This window comes from Pteropus alecto, unplaced genomic scaffold, assembly GCF_000325575.1.
Source record: "Pteropus alecto unplaced genomic scaffold, ASM32557v1 scaffold270, whole genome shotgun sequence".
Taxonomy (NCBI): Eukaryota; Metazoa; Chordata; class Mammalia; order Chiroptera; family Pteropodidae; genus Pteropus; species Pteropus alecto.
Genome location: NW_006430735.1, coordinates 2,690,323 through 2,709,711, shown reverse-complemented (window position 1 = coordinate 2,709,711; position 19,389 = coordinate 2,690,323). Strand labels below are relative to the sequence as shown.

Genomic DNA, 19,389 nt, shown 5'->3' with positions numbered 1-19,389 from the left:
AACTAAACACTGTCTTCCTAGAAATGAGGAATTACTCTTCCCCTGGAACCTACTCAGGTTCTGGCTGGTTGACCAGAGATTCGACAGCACACCTTTACCCATCAATCAAAATAATTTTATTTGCAGACTGTTTGAAAAATAAGGCATTACCTTATATATCTTGATAACAGTAACATGCCATTTTTAACACTCCCTCTACCTGAGCTCCCAGTTCCCACTTTCTCTCTTATCCTCTGAAATTATAACAAATTTTTTTTTTTTAATCATGAAGGTTTTCCCATGTTTAAAGTTGTGCTTATTCACATCAAAGTAGGCACAGCTCTTGTTTGGAATTTTTTAATGATTCATTTAAACATTTACCTTCAAGCACTCTTATCACCTCCCTAAATTGTATATAGGCACACTGTTTTTAAATCCACTCAAATGTTCATCTTAAGTCACCTGACTAATTTAGAGGCACTGATTGGCCAACAAGTTTACATTTCAATCTGTGAGAGGATGTCCCATGAATTTGCTACCTTTGTCAGCTCTGGCACTTACAGATCACAATGTCAAGTAGAAAAGTAAATATCGATATTAAAAAAGAAAGAAAGAAAGAAAAAAACTCATTTTTCTCAATTCTATTAGCTCAAAAACAAAATAATAGTTTTCGTATTTTTCAGGTGAGTTCAGTTATTGAGAACTTTTCTTATGCCTACTAAATTGGAGTTTATCTTGGCACTACTGATACTTTGAGCTGCATAAATCTTTGTTATGGGAAGCTGTCCTATGCATTTTTAGAATGCTTACAAGCATCCCTAGCCTCTACTCAGTAGATGCCTCAGCAACTCTCTCCCACCTTTTATTTTAGTCCCATCGTGGCAACCAAAAATGTCTCCAAACACTGCCAAATGTCCCCTGGGGGACAAAATTGCTCCCAGGTGAGAACTACCTAATTAAATGAATGAGTTAAAAAGTGAAAAAGTTAATTAAATGAACACATAACAGACTGCTCATAGGAAGAAAATAACAACCATTCTGATATAAACGTGTACAAACAAAAAATAAATCACTTGTCTATAACAAAGAGAAATGACATAAAATACCTCATTTAGATTTCCATCAATGCCAAAAGTTAAATCGAAAGTCAAAAGCACAGAAACACTAGAATCGGTCTGCAAGGGTATATAAGCCTGCTCTGACACACACTAACTGTGCAACCTTGTGTATATGAATTAACATCTCTGTGCCTCAGTTTCCTCATCTAAAAAATGGGGGTAAAGATGTTACCTGTTTCATAGGGTTATTGTGAAGATTAAGCGTTTAAAACATGTAATAGAACACTATCTGGCACATAGTAAGTACTATATGAGTGTTCCTATTATCACCATCATCATCACCATCTTTTAATTATTTAAATTTTCAGCAAAATTAGTGCACTTTTCTTCCAATTTTCTACCTTGATGGAGAAGTGTCATTGTAGAGAAAGGAATGGTAATAATGACACTTAATAATTGGGAAAAAAACATCATTTTCAAATATATCTTACATGGCACAAATGGCAGTTTATAGTTTACACACGTTTGGCACCCTGCATTTTTCACATTAGCACATATACGTCAGCCATATTCTTTAAACTACATGATATGCCATTGTATAAATGTATCATTTTTCCTGACCACTATTGACAAATACTTCAATTGTCTCCAGTTTTCTCTTGTTTTTGTTTTATTTTATTTTGGCTATTACAAACAACGCTGCAATGAACAACCTCAAACTAGTAAATTGATAAAATTTGGATAGTTATTTTTAAAAGCTGGATTTACTACCTCAGCATTGAATTAAATGTGCTCAAGAATTCATGGGTCTGTTAATAACACAAACTCTGACACTGTTAGTTATTACTTCTGCTAAATTTTACCGCAAGAATTCCAAAAATTCCTTAAAGTTGATGTGAGATGTTTTGGCCACATATGAGAAATATAGTAACCACTTTAAGGCTAGGGGATCCACTCATGTGAGAAAAGTGGCTGCCCCTCGTTATCTCAGAAAGGCATTTGTTAAGAAAGATTTAGGTGAGAAGGTAGATCGAGCTTTTAGTTATGAAGTTTCCATTCACATAAAATTGACGGAGTGTATTAACTTTGGTTTAATTGAAAATAAGATTAATTTTCATTAGCTCCTTTGTGCTGGGCTCTGAGCTATGCACCTAGGTATACTGAATACACTTCTAATCTTCACACAACTCTGAAAGATAAACATTACTGTGCTCCATTTATAAAAATTAAGAAACGGAGGCCAAAAAAGTTCACATATCCAATAAAATAAGCAGAGCGGGAATCCATGCCCAAGTTTCACAAACTACAAACTCTATATTCTTTCCACTATGTCCCATTAACTGTGATATTTGACTTTATATTAGCTTAGTGTACAATTAGGAACTGAACTAGATAATATGTACACAGAAATAACACTATTTGCATGACTGCATTGATCAGTAAACAATACTGTAAAGATAATCATGCCATCTTAGTATTTCACAGTATACTATTCACATTAGTTTTTGCTAAGAGAATTCATTTGATCAATAAAACAATTCAGAACGATGCCAGATATTATATGGCATTAAAAAATAATAATAAATTATTATGAATAATAATGCTTGTCTAAATACTGTCAAGATTAAAGATTCGGGGGAAGTCTCTAATTTTTTGATCACATATTTCCAAAGCAGTAAATGTGAAAATACACTTAATATATATTAATAGTAATCCATTTATGAAATATATGCAGGTATGACTATAATATTGAAATGAATGAAATTAAAATAAGTAAAAATAAAAGCTCTAATATTTGTTTCCACACTCCAAAAGACAGTCTCACATATTTTGAGATGTGCACACTCCACTTTGGACACTACTGTCTTAGCAGACAGCTTCATATTTTAATTCAGGAAACAGATATGTACCCATTTCATGAACTTGATAATATCTATTTTCTGAAAGACCAAAAATTTAAAAATGAGACATACAAAAGACCTTATTCTACACAAAATAGGTCATCAACAAACATTAGTTATAATTTTAAATGATTACATTAACTTAAAATAAAAGTATATCCCTTTCATATTTATTAGCTACGAAACTGGATTCAGAAACAATGGCTAGTACTCGTGTTTAAAAAAAAAGGCAACCTTCTGATTCTGAGATATAATTTTAGATGTGAAAATGGAGGGAAAAACATTTATTGAAAATATTCAAATCCTGAACTCCTAACCTAGAGCTGAATTCTATGAAATGAATAGAAAAGAAAAACAGGAATTGTTAGAAAAGTGAGAAAGTTAATTTTATGGTTTGGCAAATCATTTAGAGATGAGCTGAATTTTAATACTTGATAGTTCAGAAAGGAAACAGGAAGAAGAATAATTGTAAAGAGAATATTTTTGGTTTTTATAACTTTTCTGGCTTTGTGATGAAGGTAAAATTTCTGAAAAATGACAGGTAACGTAAATTATACAGACTTTGTTTTCTGGCCCTACATAAAGGGTAAAATCAATTTAATATTAGTATTTGAACTGTTTTAGCTATAGGGGGGACATGGTATCCAAATAACGCCACACCTAGACCTCTGCCAGTTCTACCACTGGATTTTTTTTGCCTTGAATCTTTGGAACCTGGGCCAATGGAACTTTTGTTCTACATGATGTTTATGCCTACTTAATAATCTCCTAGTTTTACATTTGGCCTTATGTTCCCACCAGAATGCAAGCCCCACAAAGTCAGGAAAAAATTTTTTAATCCCTCTGCTATATCTCCAGTGCCAAGAACAGCAGGTGGCACACTTTAACCACTTAATGGTGATTTAAAGAATGAAGCCCTCCATCCTTCTGCACACCTCAAGTCTTTTGAAGGCAGAAGAGTGAGTCTGTGTGTAAATTAGGCTGCCTTCTCTGCTAACCTAAAGTCCTTCTTTAGATGTCAAGGGCAGCCCAGATGATACAAGATTGATGATCCCTGTAGACAACCATGGGGTCAGGATAGGGCCTCTGTCCCCTGGCAGCTACTTCTCAAGTGTTCTTTGTTGGTTGCTCACCATCTCTCCAACCTCTAAATATTTAAAAACTTCAGGGTTCAATCTTTTCTATCTACATTCACCTTATGTCATTTGGTCTCGAGGCTTCAAATTTTCACCTTCAACTTTGACCTCTCCCTTAACTACAATATATCTTCAACAGCCCATTCAACATCTCCCGGATATCTAGTTGACATCTCAACATAACTGAAACAGTTCTAAATATTTCCCCCTCCCCACAAAATAGCTGAAGCAGAGCCACCCAGCCAAGTCAGACCTAGGTCAGACTAACTGCAGTTAACCCGCAAACCTGTGAGCAAGAAATTAATGCTCATGATTTTAACCACTGAGTTTTGAGGTGATTTGTTATATAGCAAATACTGATTTTACATACTCCGCCCTATCTAAAATAGTAACATCCACCCTGACTCTGATACTTCCAGCCCTTCTTCCTTTTCTTCTCTTCCATAGCACTTCTTACTAACATTCATATATTTTACTTACATGTCTTGTTTATTGTCTATGTCCACCATTAAAAGCTTTACTTGTCTATTTGATTCACTGCTATATCCCCAGAACCTAGAAAAGTACCTACCATTCAAACACTCATTAAATATATAGTGAACGAGTGAACAATTAGCCCTGTGTTAATATCTCTGGTATAATTCCCATATGACAACATTTATAAATTCTATAAATTCTGCACTTCTCTTAAAAATATAATTCATATCTTCATTTAGTCTGACTCGTCTAATATGACTTAAACCTGGTCATGATACATTAAAAATTTCCATTTTATTATTCAGTACTGAAGATATTTTTAAAGTTTGTCCAGAAAAAAATAAAGGTGCTAGACAGCCCTAAACTAAGATTGTAAGACCCTAAGCAACTTCTGTTTAACTCTCTTACATGTTACCCAAACTATAAATTAGAGGAAGTACCTAAGCCAAATACAGAGAACAGAGAGCAACAAAAATTTACAGAACAGGGATTTTATGCCAATCTTTGAAGAATGAAGGAATTGGATACTTAATATTCTGCACCCTCTCAAAATCATGTTTTCCTATAGCATATTCTATTTCTCTTAATAGCACTTATCCTGGTTTATCTATTTCTCCAACACACTCTAAGCTCTCAGAAAAAGATCTAGTACTTGGTAAATATTTGATGATTGAATAAACATTAGCATTTAAAAATATATTTACCTGACTGATAAAATGCAGATTCTCACTTTAGCTTCTGTCTTTTTAAAATTTTTGACACAAAATAAATGTTAGAAAAAAATATAGTATGGAAATATACTAAGCCTTCAACTTTTAAAAAACTATGGAAAGAACAAATAAAGAAAAAGGGTACGTATATGGATGGAATTAATATAGATAAAAGTAAAATTAGTGATTAAAAAAATAAAAGTTGGTTGTTGAAAAGCTGAATAAAATAAACAGCTGGAAAGCCCAATAGTAAGGGGAAAAAAATGTTAGAATGAAAAGTAAATTAAAAACTACAAAGAAGAGATTAAGATGATTATTGGAATATTGATGCAGCTTTACATCAATAATTCTTTAAATCTAGAGAAATGGTTGGTAGGTCACAAAATTCTAGTATTTCTAAAATTAACTCAAGAAGATAGAAAAAAATTATCAGATCTATAACTCTATTACAAATACAAATATGATCAGATGATTCCTACGTGATCTCATTATTCTATAGCACAGAAAAAAAGATGAAAAACTTCCGATTCATTTTTCAAAGTAACATATAACTAAAATTCCAAAAGACAATAAAGAAAAAAATATTTTAAATTCTTATGAATATAAAGTATTTGCAGCATAGCAAATAGGTGTATTACTACTACACCTGTGTGATGATGGCAAATTATTACACATCTTAGTTTTTTTATCTGTAAAACAGAAAATATAATAGTACCTAAAGCATGATATTGTTATGAAGATTAAATAGTAAAGTTCTTAGTACAGTTCTTGGCACATGGCAAATGTTCAGTAAGTGTTAGCTATTATTACCCAAAGGATGAAAGCAACATAATCGACTGAATTACATTTTAAAGGGGGAAATAAGAAATATAAATGTAAACATTTGACAATTTTTTAGCAAACATTTTGGCAAATATTTAAATAAAACAGATATAAAGGGCAATCTCCTAAACATTTGAAAGAATATTTATCACACATCAATAGCACAAATTATACTGTGTTAAAATACTGGTTGTTCCCATTTAATTAAGTATTAAGACAAAGATATTCAGTATTGCCATGATTATTCCATATTTTTGAGATTACAATAATGAAATAAAGTAAAACAACAAATATTGGAAGAGATGAAATTATTATTTGCAGATGATATACAGTTAGAAAGTCTACGAGAGTAAGCACAACTCGTTAGAATAAGAGATTTTAGTAAGTTGAATAAAAGATGTACCAAAAATCAGTTCTTTATAGTGGCAATGACAACTTAAAATTTATAGGAGAAAAAGACGACCAACTCACAGTAACAAAAATTATATAATACCTGGGAACAAACTTAATGAGAATAGTACCAAACTATATGATAAACTTTCATTGAACATGAAATATAACCTGAATACTTTCTATTAACTACTCAACAGTACCAGTATCTTCTCAACCAGACTAAAAACTTGGAATCCCTTCTAGTTTCATCCCTCTCCTCACTCTTTACATCTGAAATTAGTCACTAAGTCTCGCCTATTTCATCTCATAGATATTTCACAAACTTATCACCTCTTTGCTATCTTCACTTTAATTATCCTAGTTATCCTTTGGAAAGACTCTAGCAAATTAAATATTCTTCCCACTTCCTCCTCAAAATCATAGTCCATCCAGCTGCCACAATAATCAATCTAAAACACAACCTAACTAGATCAGGCCCCAGTTTAAAACCAGAGGTCACCACTGAATTCTGGATGGAGTCCAAGCTCAAGGCTAATAAGGCCTTCATTCATCTGGACCCAACTTCAGCTCCTCCTCCTTTTCCCCCTTTTTGGGGCTTAAAATACGGTTCCGTTTCCAATATTAGGATAGCATCTCTGACTAAAGATGTGTCAGCTTCTCACAGATATCATCATGGTACATCCTACTAAATTTACAACATCAATTTTTGGTGAAGATTTTTTGAGAAAGATACTTTATATTAAAATGAATACTGTATATAAAAGATGCAAAGTTTGTGTGACTGCTTAAGTTAAAATGCAAGATTTCAGAGAAAGATAGCACTTACAGTGAGCAGTTTAAACCCTTTTCCCTTAGCTCAAAATGGGGATGGAGATAATGATGATGCACTTGTCATTATTAATGAAAAGTCTAACACTACCAAACTGTTATCACATTATTTGCCAAGGAACTAAGCTGTAACTAACATTTCTGAGAACACTAAGTATGCTAGGTAACTCTGCACCATCTAACATGACCTCATCTCTTCTACTCTGCTAGAGCTATAGTGGAGTCCTTGCTGTTCCTGACATACACTGTCAGGCTCCTATTTCAGGGCCTCTGCTTTACTATTCTATCTAGAAATCTTTTCCTCTAGAGTGCATGGCTCTTTGAAGTATTTCCTCAAAGGCTGCTTTCTCTATCATGACCTCCCATTTTCTTTCTTCTCAGCCACCATTAGAGAAATAATTCTATTTTTTTCCTCCACCTCACTTTCTTTAACTTGTGTTTATTATTTATTTTTCTTTTCCCTACCAGAATGTTAATGGTAAAATTTTGTTTTATTGACTATAGGATTTTTATTCCTAGTACCTAGCCCACTGTAGGCTCTAATTACTTATTGAATGATCGACTTTATGCAACAGGCGTTACTGTTAGCCAGATTTTACCTTATGAACAGACTGAAGCAGTGAGAATCTGTCTATGATCATACAGTAAAAGGTAAAGCTACGATTTGTAAGCAGACAGCCTGACTCCGCTTCACCATAATTTCATGGCGCCTCTAATTTATTTGGCGAACTCCATAGGTACTCCATGGTGCCTCTAATTTATTTGGCGAACTCCATTTCTCTTATTAGACAGTTCATTCGAAGCAGGGGATATTTCATTATCTTTGTTCCCTGAGTGGTGATGTCTAGCCCATATTACATTCAATAATTGCTTTCAGAATGAATGGCTGCATAAATACATGAATTACCCAATGATTTTTACATGCATCTCAAATGGCCATATTATTTTAAGCTTTCAGATTTAATATTTTAAATTGATTTTAATATAAAAGTAAATCCTGCCTTAGAAATGTAGTGACTGGCCATCCAGCAAATATTTCCTTTGACAAAATTGACAAAATATGATTTCTGACAAATGGTTTAAGTAAAAGGATATGTAACCTATTCCTACAATTTTATCCGAACTGGTTTTTAAAGCTTTACTCAACATTAGCATAAATTAAGCAAAAAGCTCCGGAACCATGATATACACATGCATAATATCATCTCTGATCAAAAGCAGCAAACGACAGCGCCATTTCCATAGACATCGAGATTTATAAATCAATCATGCCAAATAAAAAGACACTTTCACTTACAGAAACTGACACTAACGAGAACACTCCCGGAGCAATACCTGGCTCAGTAGTCACCTGCAGGTTGCTTTCTCAAATAAGTTTGACGACTTTCGTTAAGGGCATGACTAACTTGAAACAGAATCCCAAAGATCATAGGTTTACTCTGAGAAACAAACATTCCTGGATAAAAAGGACGGACATACGAGATTTTAAAAAGAGGCCCCTCCCAGGCTGTCTCAAAATCTACAGCTCAAGATTCTCCTCCTCAGAATTCCTCACCGTGTCTAGACTAGGGAAAAGCGACCAATTCTCAGGTGGAGGATGATGCGCAAAGGAAAAAACTGGCCATCCAGCATGAAGGCGGAGGAATCAAACAGAGCGCATTGATGAACAAGGACCCCCTACGCCTAACCGCCCCTTCACAGGTTGAGACGCAATCGCATCTCTCGCGAGATTGTCTTCCTGGGATCTCGAAGCTAAAACCTCGCGTTTTTTTCGGATAAGCGGTTTGAAAGGACACCTCCCGACCCACTGCACAGAATCATGAAGCGGCTCGCTCTCTCTGCCCGTGGCCCGCTTCCTTCCATCCTTCTCTTCTCCCACGCCCCGTGGTTTAGAGCAGTCCCCCAGAGTGCCTTGGGACTTCTGGAGCGCGACCGGAACCGGAAACTCCTGGAAGCTAGGGGGTGGGGTCGAAAATTAAAAAAAGCGCGGCGAAAGCTGGAGACCTGACTTGGTAGGTTGGTCCTGACCCCTTGGCGGGTCTTTAGCGGGTCCCCATGGACGCCACAGCCTGTTTGAAGTCCTTGCTCCTGACCATCAATCAGTATAAAGCCGTCAAGTCGGAGGCGAACGGTACCCAGCTTTTGCGGCACTTGGAGGTGAGGGGCACCGCAGTGGAAGACGAGATGGGCTTACCTGAGATAATGTTTAGTTAACGGGTGCGGCCGCGGGTAGAGGCCCCAGCCTATGAAAGAAAGGACAGTTCCTCCCTTCCTCAGCTGTCTGTCTATCTTGGTAAAGAAGGCGAGTTGAATTCCCACCCTCTTTTACACCGCCTCTAGTACCCTCTGCGTTCAGCTGGCTGCAGCGGGAGGGACGAGTGACTCCTGAAAGTCCTAGGAAGAGGAAGGGTGGACGAAAGATTGGAGAATTTAGGCTGTATTTGGGGTTGGTAGAGAAAGCTCAGAGCTGTATCTTTCCATTTGCTTTTTTTTTCTTCCATCGTAACAGAGCCTTGACAATATACGGCGATTCTCGATGAAGGTGATGGGGAGTGATGATTAAAACTTGTTTTATTCCTTGTCCTTTAGGCAGTTTACAACCTGAACCTATTTTTACTGCTTTTACTTGAACTCATGTTGACTTCGGACTGGAAAAATATTTCAACTCTCTCTGGATTAAGAAGCAATCTCACTAGTAATCATAACCTTTTTTCCTTACCAAAATATATTGCTCACAGTTTTTCAGCGCTAAAATACTGAATTGCTTTCATTTTTTCAGCGCTAAAATACTGAATTGCTTTCATTTTTTCTGTTAATTCCCACTGAGTTGTGTCTATAGTACTTAATTCTGTTTTATAATTTTTTTGTTCTTATTCTGCTGTCATTCGTCATGCATTAAATTCCAACTAATTGACGTCAGCTTAATAAAAAAAATTGATCTCAATCAAAGCTTATTTTGATTTTCTGTCACAGCTTTATTAACTTAGAATTGAACATAATTTTAAAATACATTCTATTTGTTGTATTAACCCCATGAAAAAGGTTAAATTACCAAATATTAGCAAAATACTACAAAGAGAAGACTATTGCAAATGGTACAGAAACATCAGTTTTTGGTGAAACGAGTACATTAAATGTGTCTTTGTTCTCTCAAACTTCATGCTCTTTCTTATTACTTCAGGTGCCCATCTCCTAAGTGCATTTTCTTTTTCCTCATTACCTCATTACCTCAACAAATTTCTGCAAACTTAATAAAGACAAAAATGTTAGCTGTTAAATGCTAATGCTTTGCTTCTCAGTTAGGTTAGAATAGTATGCTAATGCATCCACAAGCCACAGAATAAGCAGTGCTCTCGGTTTTATTGCTTAAGGAGTTAAGTATTTCAAATATTAATTTGAAACATTATCTCTCTTTGAGAAAAAACAGGTATGTTGTAAATATGAGCACCAAGTTATCTTGAATTGAAGACTTCAAAGAAATTTGAGCCTTACAGACTGACCACTTGATACTGTGTTCCAAACTTTAAAGGTGTTTACTGAAAAATCTGTTTAGAGAGATAACATAGATACAGTGCAAAACGTGCTTTAATCTTAAGAGATTGGTAGGTTTTTTTAACATGTGTACACTCAAACAGCTACCACCTATATCATAATATAGAACTTCAGTAGCCTATAAGTTTTTTCAATTGCCCTTTCTCATAAAGTTCAGATAAGTGGACTTATATAATACGTACTTTTGTATATGTCTTCTTTCATTCAGTATAACCTGAAATTCATTCATATTGTGTATGTGCCAGTACTTAATTCTTTTTTATCATTGTGTAGAACTCCATTGTATAAACACATCACAATTTATATATATTCTCTTGATGGGCATTCGGGTTGTTTCTAGTTATGAGTAGAATTTGAATATGTTATAAATATTTTTAACTTTTGTTATGGATTTATGTACTCATTTCTCTAATATGCCTAGGGGCGGAATTATGGGTCTTACAGTTTATGTTCAGTTTTAGTTGAAACTGCCAAGCAATTTTTCACAAGTTACATCATTTTACCAGCAATATATGAAATTTGCTCTCATTTATCACCACCAATCCTTGGCGTTTTCAGATTTTAAATTTTAATTATTTTGGTAGTGACATTAATAATGAATATATTTGGACAAACCTTTAAGAGCAACATCTGAGAATACAAAGAGAGATGGTTATCTTGTGAAAGATTATTCATTCTGCTATTGTGCTGCACTTCTGCTATATTTTTTAATAGTCTCATGCAGAAGCTTTGAATTGTTTTATTATTGACAGAGCTGATCTGGTCTCAAAGTTGATTTTTTTTTTTATAGCACAAATCTTATATAATGATTATGAGCATGGATTCAGGAACAGTGAATTTCAATTATGTAATATCTTAGTGTGTGCCTCAGTGTACTCATCTGCAATATAGTTAGCACCTACCTTGCAGGATATTATGAAGATGAAAAGAATTAACATAACATAATGTACTTAGAATAATGCCTAGGCCAGAATAAATGCTAATATTAGTTATTACTAAAATAAATTCTATTTGCATAAAACATTCAATGTGTATGAGTAAAAAAAAATTTGTAAAGCAATTTTTAAATTTTACCTGTAATAAATAGTTATTACATGTTAGAGTACTTACGTTATTGAAATACAGGTCCAGTTCCAAGGCAAATGATTTAAAGCAGAAAATGTCTTCATCTTCTAGAAGCCTAGTTTTATAAATAGGCAAAAGCACAATATTCAGAAGGTTCCTTACCACAAAATAATTACTATCAGTATCTAATTTCACCTTTGTACCTATCTTTCAGTGTTATAGACTTTTCCTTCAATGTTAAAACACATAATCCTTGGGAAAAGATATTCTGAAGCTCTCTTATCAGCAAAGCTTTAGAAAAACTGACATGTAGGTAAGGGAATAAAAAAGGAATACTGAAAGGAAAGTTTAGAGGGATGCTAAAACAGCCTACTTAGAGTTAATCTTCTAAAAATAAAATGTTTTGAACATTTAATTCTAAAGTAACTAATTGTTTTCCATTTGCATAGAAAAGATATGCTTAATAATGAATAACATTCAAAAAGCATTTTGAAAATACATGGCTGTTTGACAACTGTTTTGGGCCTTCAATTCCAGCTTTACCTTTTTGAGGGGGAAGGGAGAGGATAATTTATAGGATTATAAGAGAGGAGTAAAACGTGGAATAACCAAAAATAAAATTTGTCTATGCTTGACCTGGCCACTTAAAAAAATTTTTTTTTTAACTTCCTTTTTTGTAATCTCTAACTTCTGGGCTCAGCTACTGTTTGGGGGAGGGAGCAGGAGTAATCACATACTTAATCACATAGCTATTAAGCCTTTAGATTTAGCTACTTTTCACCTTCCATTGCCTCTCTCAAAGTAGGTGGAATGAATGTACTGGAATTCTTTTATTCAATAAATATATTGGTAATAGAGTATTGATTTGTAATCTGTGTTTTCATGGAATGTTCAGTATAGTAGAGAGGATAAATATTGCTAGGTTGTCAAAAATTTACCAGTTTGTAAAATAAAAGTATAATGCACTATAGGATAGTGTAATGCACTATAGTATAATGCACTATAGGATAGTGTAATAGGCAAACCTAGTTGGGAAGCCTAGTTGGTAGAAGAGGATTAGAGAAAGCTTTCTGGAGGAAACAAATTAAAACTGAGACCTGAATGATTACATTAGCTAGTAAGAAAAGGGATAGGTAATCTTGAGACAGAGGGAACAGCATTATAAATTTTCTAAGTTGAGAAAGAGCTGCAGTGACACTTCGGAAGAACTGAGTTTATTCGAAATTGAAAAGGAATGAAAACTGCCAATTTTTAACTAACACATCTTAATTACTATTTTGTAGGTGATTTCTGGACAGAAGCTCACACGATTATTTACATCAAATCAGATATTACCAAGTGAATGCTTGAGTTGCCTTGTCGAGCTACTTGAAGACCCAAATATAAGCGCGCCACTGATCTTAAGTATTATAAGTTTGTTATCTCAACTAGGTAATGTATTTCAGTTTCTCTTTTTCATTTTTTAGAAAATGTATGAATTTAATATTTTTAAAGGGCAGGTTTAGGTATAGAATTTTTTGGAGAATGATTCACATTCAGAAGATTTCTTCATTGCAGGACCTTTCAAAATTATTTTTCTTTGTGGATCTCTTGAAAAGAGGATCTTGTATGCATCCTTTCTTAAGATTATTGGAACAAAGAATCAGAAGCATATACAAACTTAAGTGGTCTACAGATAAGAATGCATGCACTTTGGGAAATGCTGACCTGCTTTTGAATTTTAAAAAAGAGTACATGCACATAATGCCAGTATTAAATACATCACTCAAAAGTTATAGCTAGTGATCAAAAAAATCATCCTTTTTTGATAGGCTATGCCGAACTGAGCTAAGGGTAAAAATGCAGATGTTGCTTTTTCTATTTTTTACGACCTTATCTTTAGTTTTTAAATTTTCATTAATTACTTTTTTTCTTGATCTGTGTTTGTGGGTGGAGGGGAGATATTTGTGTGATTATAAAATTAGTATGTGTATATTCACAAAAACCTATGATCCAGAAAGATTTATAGCAGCATGTCCAGTAGAACTTTCTTGGTGGTGAAAATGTTCCATAGCAGTAGCTACTAGCCACATAGGGCTATTGAGCATTTGAAGTGTGAGCAGTACACTGAGAAGCTGAATCTTTAATTAATCTAAATTTATATAGCCACCTGTTGCTTAGTGGATACCAAGTTAGACAGTGTAGATGTAGAGAGTAAAAATCAGTCTTATCACCACCAACCTTCATCATTTCCACTTCTGGGGATAATATTGGGGATATATCTTAATGGTTTGATACATGTCTTTCCAGGTCTTTTTCTATGCTGTAACAAATAATTTTAGATCAAATAAATTAACAAATAATTTTGGTTATTTTAAACAAAAATGGTGTTGCAGAGTACCACTTTTCTCACTTGATATATCTTAGATATCTTTCCAGGTTGATGTCGTTTTAATAGCTGCCTGATACCACATAGTAGAGTACTATAATTTATTCAGCCACTCTACTGTGGTGGGTACTTGTGTATGTTTCTTTTTTTTTTTTTTAACTTTTGCTATTAGAATCAATAGTGCAATGAGCATTATTATGTATTTCTGTTCAAATAATAGTGTATTTCTGTCAAATAATTTCGAGTAGAATTTTCAGGTCATTGTTCAATTTGATAGTCATTACGTTACAAATTGCTTTCCAAAAAGGCTGTGCTAATTCTAACATCCACCAACTGTATCTATGAAAATGACAGTCATTTTCAACATTTAAATATATTAGAAAATTTGTAAGCGATGGTCTTTATATTTGATTTTAAAATTTTTGCTTACTTTTTAGTTAATAGATTTCACTTTTAGATTACAGAAAAATTGAAATAAGCGTTTAACAGCAAAATTTCTACACATAAAAAAAGCAAGTTTTTCCTTCAGATTAATCCACACAGAATCATTTGTTTATTGGCAAAAAAAAAAGTAAAAACTCACACTCCCTTCTCTTTTTAGCTCATACAATTTCTTTGATTAAACTTCTGAATTGGAAGTTATTTGTAAATAAAATAGCCATATCATAGTTTGATATTGTTATATAATAGCAAATTTAATATGGAAATAAATTTAAAATCATTCATCTTTTATCTTTGAAGACCATATGTAAAAATGATATATTTTGTGCCATTTTATTTTAATATACAGCTGTAGACAATGAAACCAGAGACTGTCTTCAGAATACATATAACCTGAATAATGTGCTGGCAGGAGTGGTTTGTCGGAGCAGCACTTGCCACAGTGATTCAGTGTTTTTGCAGGTATAGACACCCATGCAGTACTTTTCACTTAAAACTTGTTCTTCTTTCCTTATTTTCAGGTCAAAATGTATAGTATCTATTATAAACTGTTTACTTACAATGTACATATTTGGCATAATACTGCATGATTAGGTACAGTTCTTGCCGTTAATAAATTTAAGAACTGGTTGATTATCCGTGTCCTACTGTTTAAAAGTTTCTAGAGAAGGGAAGTTTCTCCAAATTTAGAACTTGTACTGAAGAAAAACAAATCTACATTGTAACTGCTTTGACAAACTTATAAACACAGATGTCAGCATTTTGAGATTTAAGCTTTCATATTAAAATTGTAATTTGAGTTGGCATCTAGTCTCAATCTGTTGAAGAAACATTCTTCCAAAATTTCAGCTATAGATTTGGTCTTATTTAGCATAGACTCAAAGCTCTTATACCCATAATATTTTATTGAACCTAAAATGTAATCGTAAGAAAGAAAAGCATCGCCAGTTAAACTGACATGCAATTTTAAAGGTGATAAAATGTGAAAAAAATATATATCTTACAATTGATGGAATATATATATGTTTCAACCTGCATATAAGTTTAAGATGGTTAGGTGAATGAAGTTGATGACAAGATGCTCTGTTTGAGATAGAATGTATAGGGACATGTGAATCAGGAGATGAACCCCAAGGTTCTTAGTAGTCTCATTACTTTGTGTTTAAAAAAAAAGAGAGAACCATTTTAAGAAATGGAAATGTTCTTGCTCTCAACCATGCTTCTTAAAATGGTGACATGCTCAGAACATTCACAGGAGTTCATTTTTGTGAGCGCGCAATATGTTTTTATGTGTTTATATTCATTACTATTTTCTTATTCCCAGTGCATTCAACTTCTGCAGAGGTTAACATATAACGTCAAAATTTTTCACTCTGGTGCCAATATAGATGAATTAATTACATTCCTGATAGACCATATGTGAGTACGCAACCAAACATGTAACCAAATAATCTAATGGTTTATTTTTAAACTAAAATTATGTGATAGTTCAATTTTCCTTATTTTTTTTCCCAACTTTTTAAAGTAAGACGGATTCTTGTTTACTCTGATGATTTTTAAGGATTAAATGGTGTGAAGCAGCTTTAATTTTCATAGCAAAAATTTATGAAATGTTTTTACTTGAAGAGAAAAACTAATTGAAACTGAAAGTTATATTTTTAATCTTTGCTATGAAAATATACTGATGAGAATAGCATATGGTCACTTTGAAAATTATTTTCGTAGTTCAATGCTGTAATTGAATAGGATCACATGAAATACGTGGGCCATACTATTCAAAGCTTGCTGTCTTCATATGTTAACTAGATTTTTCTTTTTCATGCAAAAAGGAATTTAAATGTGTAAATTACTATATAATCTCAGTAATTTAGAATGAGCTTAATGTTTTGTTTTGTTTATTTTTCTTAAAACAGTCAGTCTTCTGAAGATGAGTTAACAATGCCTTGTCTAGGATTATTGGCAAATTTTTGTCGACACAATCTTTCTGTTCAAACATACATAAAGACTTTGGTAAGAAGTTCGTAAAATATTTCTTGCTTTGTGGTGGATTCTATGCTTAAAGAAAAATTTATCCATCTTTTTCTTTTAAAAAATTATAACAAGAATTCGTCCAGCTGGCCTATAAAAGTTAACAAAGAATCAGATCAACATATAAATAATTTGAAGTATTCCAGCTAAGACAATAAGTTAAGGGTTAGTACAAATGTTGAATACTAAAAGGTTTTCTTTTCCATAGCATCCCATTTTTTGTATTGGATAATATTATTTTGTGGTGATAGAAGAGAGAAACATCATTGCCAATCCCGTTTACCTCAGTCTTGTATTTCCACAAAATCAATGGCAACTCTACTGGAAATATCCAGTAGATATCACAGTTACCAGTACTTGTGATAAGTGAAGGCACACTAATGAAGTTAACTGACCCACCATCAGAAATATATTAAATCAAGAAAGTTTATTGATTCTTTAAGGTAACTTTGTAAACAGTCCCCATACTGAGCAGTATTCAGTATTATCTGTTTAATTTTAAATTAAACAGTACCTCATTTGTTCATGTGCTGGATTTTTCTGACCTGGTCTTGCTTTGGAAATGGAGGTTATTTTGAGCCATAGAAGTGTTTGAGAAAGGTAAACATTCGCTTATAATCCTGTATCTAAACGCTGCTCTTCACTGAGATTGTACCTATCTGTGCTACTACTATAAGCAGTATATCAGAGTACCATTTTACTTCTTGAAGTTGATAATGATATTTAATAAAAGTTTACCTACTCTGTGCAAGATATACTTTCTGAACCAAAAAATAAAACTTATAATTTTTATTCTAATTTATTTTTTTTCTTCCTCAGAATAATGTGAAATCTTTTTATCGAACTCTTATAAGCTTCTTGGCCCATAGTAGTTTAACTGTGGTTGTATTTGCACTTTCAATATTATCCAGTTTGACATTAAATGAAGAGGTTGGAGAAAAGGTAAATATGATTTTTTGTTATTATTTATGAAGATAATTCTGAAATTTATGTTCTCTGAAACTTTAAAAGTCATTGAGGCTTTTTGTTAAGTTTTAGGATGGTGTCAACTTAAATTTTTTTTTGTATAATATATGTTCCCTAATTTTTTTAAAGCTGTTCCATGCTCGAAACATTCATCAGACTTTTCAACTAATATTTAATATTCTCATAAATGGTGATGGCACACTAACCAGAAAGTATTCAGTTGATCTCTTCATGGATCTCCTCAAGATTCCTAAAATTGCTGATTATCTTACCAGGTATGGCTTTCTTTGAAAAATTTTAAGATTTTTTTTTTTTAAATCTAGATGTGTTTGTGATAAATAAAACTGCCTTTTTTAGATTTAATAAACCTGAATTCTACTAATTCACAATAGGCTAAATCAGAATATTTTGATGTGCTTTATTCCCATTCTTTTTGCTTTCCCGGCCTGAAATATAAAAGTATAACAAGGGTATGTGTGTATTTTTTAGTCTTTGTCTTGAATGAGTGAGTCATCTTTCTTTCACATATTTACTACTTTCAGATATTTACTACTTTCCAATTAGAAGACTACTTTATCTTTTTTTCAAAGGAAAAAAAAAACCAAAACAATCCCATTTAATTGGAGTTCCCTCAAATCTGTTCTCCTTGACAGTTACCTGGGTTTATATCAATTCTTAATTAGTGTCCTCCTATTTCGCTCATAAACATCCCATTATTATGTGTGTTGTCTCACTCTATCCTATCACCTTCAACAGTTTCCCCTCTTTCTCTAGTGCCTACCATTCGAGTGTCTCTCTTTACCTTATACATGTGCTCAACTTTCAACTTTTCTTCAACCATATGTCCCTTTTAAAATCTGCCATCTTCCATTACATTTAAAGTGAATATCCAAATTCTCCAAAGTGTGGTCCCTGGCAACCTCTCAGCCTTATTTCTTCACATTTTCTTTCCTATGTATTTTGTATAATCATTTCAGACACTAAATAGAACCACCAGCTTGCTAGAAATGCCCTTTCATGTATCTATGTGCTATGTCCTCTGAATTGCTTTCTCTTTTTTTCTTTCCCCTTTATATGCCTGACTCCTATTTATTCTTTAAGACTCAAGTCTAGGAAGCCACACTGATCAGGCCTGTCCCACCAAGTCCGGGGTTGATACCCATTCTATTTCATAGTATTCTATACATTTCTTCATTATAGCGTTGTATGTTACATTATGTTATTATTTTCTGTCTTTCTGCCTCCATCTGTAGACTGTGAGTTCTCTGACAGGGCACTATTCTCCCAAATCCAGGATGCACCAATCACATAGAATATAATGTGAGTGGTACCTCTAGTACCTTTTAAAGTACCTGCTCCTGACCTCTGTATTTGCAGAGCCTAATTTAATGGCTGGCAATTGTAGATGCTTTATTAATAAGTAGCTGGCTAATTAGAATATTCATCTTCTCTGAATTTTTACAACCTCTAAAAAAAGCCTAAAGGTACAGAAAGTTTCAAAGATTTATTTAGTGCCACATAAGTTACTGTTTTTTACTGTTTAGTAGATGACAGAGGCAGTTTATTGTATATCATAGTGGTAGAATATGTTTTAAGTTTAAGTATAAACTTTATAAAGACTGTCCTATATTAGAAGCTCAAAATAAATAAATGAAAGAAAATACA

At 33.3% G+C, this 19,389-nt stretch overlaps 2 protein-coding genes across 15 annotated transcripts in view; one reads left to right on the top strand and one right to left on the bottom strand.

Annotated features, from left to right (window-relative positions):
* The window catches only part of DZIP3 (DAZ interacting zinc finger protein 3), a 95,292-nt gene extending 85,514 nt beyond the window's left edge, over nucleotides 1-9,778 (bottom strand). For 2 of the 13 annotated variants that reach the window (XM_025051066.1, XM_025051040.1), the window contains exons 1-2: nucleotides 8,860-9,096; nucleotides 8,602-8,760 (exon numbers count right to left, since the gene is read on the bottom strand). The gene's annotated coding sequence lies outside the window, so the exon portion shown is untranslated. Of the gene's footprint in view, nucleotides 1-8,601; nucleotides 8,761-8,859; nucleotides 9,097-9,498 lie in introns of those variants that run through there. The other 11 variants (XM_025051045.1, XM_025051061.1, XM_025051019.1 and 8 more) reach the window with 10 other exon arrangements.
* Nucleotides 9,184-19,389, top strand: part of CIP2A (cell proliferation regulating inhibitor of protein phosphatase 2A) — a 35,909-nt gene continuing 25,703 nt past the window's right edge. Inside the window, exons 1-7 of one of the 2 annotated variants that reach the window (XM_025051081.1) lie at nucleotides 9,184-9,316; nucleotides 13,205-13,352; nucleotides 15,080-15,192; nucleotides 16,055-16,149; nucleotides 16,644-16,740; nucleotides 17,578-17,700; nucleotides 17,854-17,999. In XM_025051081.1, the coding sequence (XP_024906849.1) occupies nucleotides 16,669-16,740; nucleotides 17,578-17,700; nucleotides 17,854-17,999 (341 nt within the window). In that variant the 5' untranslated portion in view covers nucleotides 9,184-9,316; nucleotides 13,205-13,352; nucleotides 15,080-15,192; nucleotides 16,055-16,149; nucleotides 16,644-16,668. Of the gene's footprint in view, nucleotides 9,462-13,204; nucleotides 13,353-15,079; nucleotides 15,193-16,054; nucleotides 16,150-16,643; nucleotides 16,741-17,577; nucleotides 17,701-17,853; nucleotides 18,000-19,389 lie in introns of both variants that reach the window. The other variant, XM_006905447.2, reaches the window with a different exon arrangement.